At 34.3% G+C, this 7522-nt stretch overlaps 1 protein-coding gene across 2 annotated transcripts; it reads left to right on the top strand.

The window, feature by feature from the left end:
* The first annotated feature begins 2550 nt into the window (after nt 1-2550).
* Nucleotides 2551-6378, top strand: LOC142524385 (cyclin-D1-1-like). Of its 2 annotated transcripts, none has more exons than XM_075628344.1 (6): nt 2551-2992; nt 3345-3431; nt 4430-4528; nt 4620-4821; nt 5048-5178; nt 5254-6378. In XM_075628344.1, the coding sequence occupies exons 1-6, from the start codon at nt 2732-2734 to the stop codon at nt 5467-5469; spliced, it is 996 nt and encodes a 331-aa protein (XP_075484459.1). In that variant the 5' UTR covers nt 2551-2731; the 3' UTR covers nt 5470-6378. The 2 variants fall into 2 exon arrangements, with proteins under 2 accessions (XP_075484459.1, XP_075484460.1); XM_075628345.1 differs by having other exon boundaries at nt 5013-5178; nt 5254-5421.
* The last annotated feature ends 1144 nt before the right edge of the window (nt 6379-7522 follow it).

Genomic DNA, 7522 nt, shown 5'->3' with positions numbered 1-7522 from the left:
CTCCAATAACATATATGTGGGAATTGACATTATAAGCCACATCAACATCCAATCGAAAGTGATTAACTGGTGGTGCAATCCATATTCTCGATAATAATAGAGGCTCATGTCTGGCTGTACGTAGCTTGTAGCATTGAAGATTTTGCCTTTTGGTAGCTACACAACATGGTGTCACTCCAATTGACATTAGCCATCATCTCCTTGGTCTCGGTGTTGTGTACTATTCGAAGCCTCTCCATCCATATAGCATAAGTTCGCATGGCAAATGATTCAAAATCCCTTCGGTTTAGTTTTGTTGGGTGCAATAATTGTTCTTGCTTGGTAGAGCGATCGAATCGTGGTGTTTGAGATGCTGTGCGGTTTAAAAGATTTGAGTTGCACCATTACCACCAACTATATCTTTTGGTATAGTGGCAAGCGCTCGGTCCTAAAATTGGTATCAGAGTCAAGGTCACGAGTTCGATTCCCATTGATTGCAAGGAGTGTAATTATTGGGAGGAAGATTGTTGGGTGCAATAATTGTCTTTGCTTGGTAGAACGATCGAACCGTGTTGCTTGAGCTGCTGTGCGGTTTAAAAGATTTGAGTTGCCCACATGCTATAGCTTTTGATAAAGCGACAAGCGTTCGGTCCTACAATTTTTCCTTCATCAATAGAGAAATGTCCACCACGTCCAACCATTGAACCTTCTTTAAAAATGGCTAGAACATGGTTTCCTTCCTAAACTATTAATTAGTTTTTATTCTTATTCCACCCATAATAAACTAAACACGTTAACTTGTCAAAATATTCGTAATTTATATTCATTCTATACTTTTTAATACTATAAACACACACATGCATGCAATAATCATATATACACAAACACTCTTTGCAATATAAACTGAATAGAGAATAAATCTTATGGCATAACGTACTTAATATATGTATCACCTATAACAGAAGTACGATCGACATGTGACATTTTGGTTATCACATACGATAATGTTAACTATTCGTAAAAAAATAAAGTACAATCTTATCACTACTTTGAAATTATGTTTTCTATATCCTAATCTTGGATAGGATAATACAAAATAGCCTCCATCAAACAGGAAAAAAAGAAAGAAGAAAGAAACAATAATATAGCAAGGGGTGTCCAATGTGTTGGAAGGAAGGTAGAGGATTATGTTTTTTTTTATTAACTTAAAAGTTAATTATTGGTTTCCTTTAATAAACTATTCACAACTTGATTTGAGTTGAATTAGTCAAATCATGTCCACGCTCCACTTAAAATTGAATTAATGAAATTTGGATTTATTCAACTTACACATCAAAGCCTATCCTATGTATGTTTATTTTAGAGATACTATGCAACACATAAAATATATTTTTTTAAAAAAGAGCACTTATTTAGTTTAATGCGCAACTAATTCATTTTAAGACCATAAATTTTCGGAAAAATATCAAAACGAACGAATGAATGTCGACCCTTTAATTGAACCACCATTGTCCGTCCCTATAGCGTGAAATTAACAACTTTCTTATTTATAAAGACATTATTACAATATAGCTAACACTATTGTATATTTAATTTAAAAATATCCAAGGGGACTTTTTAGGATTTAGAATGGTAAAACTACGAAAACTCTATGTATCTATGTATGTGATATACATATGAGTAGGTCTTGTGTGAGACGGTCTCACGAATCTTTATCTGTGAGACGGGTCCGTACCGATATTCACAATCAAAAGTAATAATCTTAGCATAAAAAGTAATATTTTTTCATGAGTGATCCAAATAAGATATCCCTCTCACAAAAATTTTGCCTATACATATTGGGTACAAAACTAAAAATTGCTATATTTTAGGATCAATGTCAGTTGTCATGTCAATAATTTTCGATTATGCGTCATGATTTTTCAATGTCAAGTAAGCACTATGATGAAAAATGAATATCAAGATACAATAATTGTCTCTACTTAGTAGAACAATTGAAATGTGATGTTTAAGATGTCGTACGATTTAAAAGATTTGAATTGCACCGTTACCACTAACTATAACTTTTGATAAAGCACCAAACTATCGGTCATACAATTTGTATCATATTCGAGATCACGAGTTCGATTCCTATTGATTGCAATTAGTGTAATTATTGAGTGTGTATTAATTGCCTATGCTTGATAGGACAATCGAAACGTAATGTTTGAGTTATCGTATGCTTTAACAAATTAGAGTTGCACCGTTACAATCAGTTATAATTTTTGGTAAACGAGAAGCATACGATCTTATAAATAAACTCGAAAATACAATTATAAATCGATCGATAATATTAAAAAAAATAGAAATTAAACATACAATAATCAACCCATAAAATAAATTTTCCCGCCAAATAACGATCCCCACTATCAGGTGATTTTTATTTATTTGGTCATATCATTTAGATATATATGTGTATTACTAGTTGTATTTATAAGTAAGAAATTTTTATTAAAAAAAATCAAAATATGAAATTTAAATTATTAAAAAGTTGAAGAATAGCCAAGGTATCTCTATTTATATACATCCAAACCAATCAGTCAGCAGTGGAGTACAGAGAATCTAAACGCCCACACACAACAAACAGCTACGGTCCCCTTCTCCGGCAGTCTCTGCATCCCACGTTTCCAGTTGGTACATCCCGACGAATCGCCGGCGACCTCCGGAATCGTAGCTCAGTAAAAGATGATTAGAACAGAATGAAGAAAGATCGATGGCCACATTCGCCATGTCACTTCAGTTCTCCGACTGCTTCTCCGATCTTCTCTGCGGCGAGGACTCCACTATCATATTCTCCGGCGGCGAAGATGACTCTACGGAATACTCATCAGACAACCAACCTCGGTTGCCCGACGTCGAGGAATCAATCGCTGGACTTCTAGAAGACGAGAGAGATCTCACCGGAACGAATATCAACGATCGTCAATCGATCGATGCTTCTGTTAGAACAGAATCTGTTTCATGGATTCTCAAGGTATAGTCCTCCTCTTGGTCGCGATTCATGATTACTTGTTTATTTTTCAGCTCTTCTAGTGTTTAACACTATCATGCACTCAGTTAGCCTTCACTTTCAAGGTTTCGATTTATCAAAGGGTACGTTATTCATTATCATCTGCGCGTGATGATTGAATCGGAGCACTTTAGCATGGATGGCTTGCTATGGCTAGAATTCGCCGGTGGTTACAGGAAGGATTGTAAAATTTCTAGGTGGAGGCTGTGGAGTGCTATACATTAGTCACTCACCGCGAAGGGATCAGGGGCGCACAATAGACCTGAAGGCAGTTTATGGTATTGGGAGGACTTGACGTGTTATTTTGTTTGTGCAGGTGCACCGTTATTACGGTTTCCAGCCATTAACGGCGTTTCTCTCCATCAACTACTTTGACCGTTTTCTTTGCTCCCATCGTTTGCCGGTACGATTCCCGTCACCTTCGTCTTAACGGATTTTATAATCTTTTTTCTAGATATTTTCATAAGAAGTATAGTTCAAAATTAAAATAGTCAAATTATGAATATATATTAGTTTTTCAGTTCTAATTCGATACATAGAGGTTTAATTTGACGATACCAAATATTATTTTTAAAAAAACCTCACATTTAACAAAATTGCAAATCAATTGTCGAATTAGGAAGTTATGTTGAGTCGGTGTGAACCTAACAAATACCATAATTTTTATTTGTTTTAATAATGTAATATTGTTTAGGTTTGATATTGAATACAATGTGTCACACTCACGTATAATACAAGTAATCAAAGTTTTTTCATGATTAGTTTTTTCAATTGATTGATGGGGTAAAATGGAGACCCAGGCCTGTTATATCAGCTACATATGTGATTAGGTAGACCCATAATCTACCCTAATTGAGCTGTTAAAAATCCATAATCACAATAAAAAATAATATTTTTAATATAAAAATAATATTTTTAATGGATGACCCAGTAAGATATCCGTCTCACAAAATACGATCCGTGAGACCATCTCACACAAATTTTTACCTTGTTTTGTGAACTTGAATTTAGGACATGAATGATCATGACACATGATTTTTAACAAGTTAATTACCACGTATTCAAAAATTTTGATGATTCCAAAGTCCTAACTATTATATTGATGTTAGCATAATAAAGATTTAAAAATTTGGGGAGCAAAAAACTTTCAAAGATTAATTAAAAAAAATTTCTTTAATTTAATATAATCCCCTAAAAGTGTAAGTTATGGCTGTCTGTTTGTCTTTATTAGTCTATAATAACCTAGTAATCCATTCCAATGTGCATCAGTACTGGTAACACCTTTGTTCTTTTGTTTGTTTTGTTACTAATAATTATGATTAATCTTTCTTTTATTTTTTAAATTTTCGTTGTCTAATGTATGATAAAACTAATACATAATTTTTTTTCCACACGTCTTAGATATTGAATGGATGGCCATTGCAATTATTGTCCACTGCATGTTTGTCATTAGCAGCTAAAATGGAGGAACCTCTAGTTCCTTCTCTTTTGGATCTTCAGGTAATTAATTTTAATAACATCGTTGATCCCGTGCATTAAATACGGGTCATTTGAAAGTCAATATAATTTTTAATTAAATTTCATTTCACAGGTCGAAGGTGCGAAGTTTATTTTTGAACCAAGAAATATTCAAAGGATGGAGCTCCTCGTGCTGAGGGTATTAGAGTGGAGACTTCGATCCATTTCCCCCTTTTGCTACCTCAGCTTTTTCGCCCTCAAAATGGACCCAACCAGAACTTATACCGGGTTCCTTGTATCAATGGCAAAAGAAATTATTATCTCTACTATACAAGGTATCAAATCACCGTAATTAACATTTTGAATAATTTAGTATATATTTATTCAAGTTTGCACATCACATGCATGATAATTTTAAATAATGGGTTTTACTTTATATATATAAAGTTCAAATTTTATATAAATCATGCATTTGTGATTTACCATCTCCAAAATTTTATTTCATCAATTATTTGTATTTTGTTAGTCAAAATATATACAGTGAAATCTACATATGAACAGAGACCAGCTTTCTCGAGTTTAGACCATCATGCATCGCTGCTGCAACACTGCTTTGTGCAGCAAATGATGTGCCGAAATTTTCCTCATTCACAGCTCAACATGCTCAGTCATGGTGTGATGGACTTCACAAAGTAAGATGTATAATATTTACAATAGAAAACAATCAACTTTTTATCATAAAGAATAACAATATTTTTCATTTTCAGGAAAAAATAACGAGTTGCTACCAACTGGTGAGACAAATAATGTCCAATAAGACGAAGAAGCAACCAAAGGTGCTACCCCAACTCCGAGTCATGCCCCGGGTGAGTACCTTTTCTAGCGACTCGTCATCTTCTACATCTTCATCCTTCTCGGCTCACAAAAGGAGAAAATTAAATAATTCATCATGGGTGGATGATGACAAGGGGAGCTCTGATTAAGGAGGGGGTCAGGGGTAGGTCTAGAATTAAAAAAATAAATAAATAAAAAAGAAGAAAACCAACAGCATAAGAAAATGGTGTGGTCCAGGTCCAAAATCGTCAAAAAAAAATCCTCAATATTTTTCTCAGAGGGTGGAGAAACGAAATTCACTATAGGTGGTGTAGATAAATAGTAGCTATACAGTCTATGTATGTACGTACAAGAATTTGGACATTTTTGGGAGTTTTTTTTTAATTACAAAAACCCTTTATTGGTGGACATTTAGTCATCGATGGATGGTTCGCTGATTCCCAAGGGAAGGGGATTTGGTACATAGTGTTATTAATATTTTGGTGTGAAAAAGGGAGAAGAGGAATTGTTTAATGTGTGTAGTGGAATCGTGGATTGAACGGAGTGGAGGAGTGATTGAAAATTCAAAGCTGATGTTGATTATTGTCATTGAATTAAGCGCTTCACGAGTGGGACCAAAATGGGTAGTGTAAAATCAACGGGGGCCTGCCAAAAATTTGAAGATTGGGATTTTGAAATTTGAGCTGTGAACGAAACACACAGTCAAAACTTTCTTGATTCCATCAATGAGATCGGTGGTGATGATATACGCACCATTTATATCGAATTCCAGTTGATATATGCTCACAAACCTACCATTTACTGTACTGAAAGCTCCAGTCCAGTCTGAGAACAGCCCGAGTGAAGATCAGAAGAAATCACGGGATAACAAAGAGATAAATTTAGGTTTTTTTTTTCTTTCCTTTTTAATTTAATTTTCGAGTGGTGAAGTGTATTCTACACGTGTGGATGTGTGCTTTTTTGGCGGGAAATATCCCTTTTATCTTTTTTTTTTTTTGCTTTTTTCTCTTGTCCTAACCGTATATACTGGAGTTAAATTTTTTGTTTTTGGGTGATCATCGCAGGCACGTGTGACGGATACACGTGCACGGCATTTTTTTTTTAATTATTTCTTGGCTTAAAGTTGGCCTAACTATACAAAGGGTCTTTGGGGCCTTTTTTTCTTAAATTTTGCTTTATGGGTGTTGTATTAAATTTGATGCAAGAGTACTTTGTTATGAATGAATATAATAATGTATTTTTTATCGTATAATGAAATTTCTCACCCTCCCCGACCACCCTCCTAGTTATCAGGGGACCTGGTGCAAGTGCATGTGATTGACAATGAAGATTTTGTAGCTTTGCCATTTGTTTTATTTCTATGTATGAAAAAAGTTTAAAGAAGAAAGATGTGGAAATCTTGCCAAGGAGCACCGATGGCTTCATTGCATGTGAATGGACAGGGTGGATTGGTCCCTCTAGCAATAAATTAAAAGACTGAATTGGCTCCTTAACCCGGCCGGGACCCTAGCTTTGGGACCTGACCCTGTTCATGTCTCGTCTCCCTGTGATTTTCAGACATCTGTGTTTTTCTAATTACAATAAACTAGTGAAAGTGGGGATTTGTGGGGGCAAACTGGCACAATTACTTTATCAAATCAATTTCAATTCCATATACAATAAATTAAGTTGGCAACCCAATGAAATTATCGAGTATAACTTTTTGTGAAGTACATGTTTTACTTGTTACTTGCTTCAATATCCATCTACAGCCACCCACACCCAACCAAAGATGAAAAACCTAACGTTCCAAGCCTCCATGGTTTGTCCATGGGAAAAAATATCGAAATTTCGGTATACTGAGATTACCGTACCGAAAAAATGTTGAATATACCGAAAATTTCGGTACGGTATGGCAACAATACCGAATTTTTTGGTACGCTAACGGTATGCAATTTGAAAATTTCGGTATATACCGAAATACCGAAATACCGAAAAAATATACAAAATTTTAAAATATATAATATTTTAAAACAATAAATTTATAAAAATTAAAAATGTAAGGTTTTTTTCGGTATAAAACAATATATATCGATACTGTACCGAAATCTCGGTATATCATATATTTCGGTATAATCGGTATCCTAGTTATATGTATCGAAGTTTTCGGTACGATATCAAAATGAATTTTTTTATACTGTAATTTTCAATACGATATAAATT

The sequence above is a fragment of the Primulina tabacum genome, chromosome 14 (assembly GCF_025594145.1).
Source record: "Primulina tabacum isolate GXHZ01 chromosome 14, ASM2559414v2, whole genome shotgun sequence".
Lineage (NCBI taxonomy): Eukaryota > Viridiplantae > Streptophyta > Magnoliopsida > Lamiales > Gesneriaceae > Primulina > Primulina tabacum.
This window is presented reverse-complemented; position numbering and strand designations above follow the sequence as displayed.

Excerpts from the sequence above, each read along its gene's own strand:
- LOC142524385 (XM_075628344.1), top strand. The coding sequence starts at position 2,732 with ATGGCCACATTCGCCATGTCACTTCAGTTCTCCGACTGCTTCTCCGAT. Across the intron at positions 3,432-4,429 it reads TTTGCTCCCATCGTTTGCCG|ATATTGAATGGATGGCCATT; the intron begins GTACGATTCCCG and ends CACACGTCTTAG. Across the intron at positions 4,822-5,047 it reads TATTATCTCTACTATACAAG|AGACCAGCTTTCTCGAGTTT; the intron begins GTATCAAATCAC and ends ACATATGAACAG.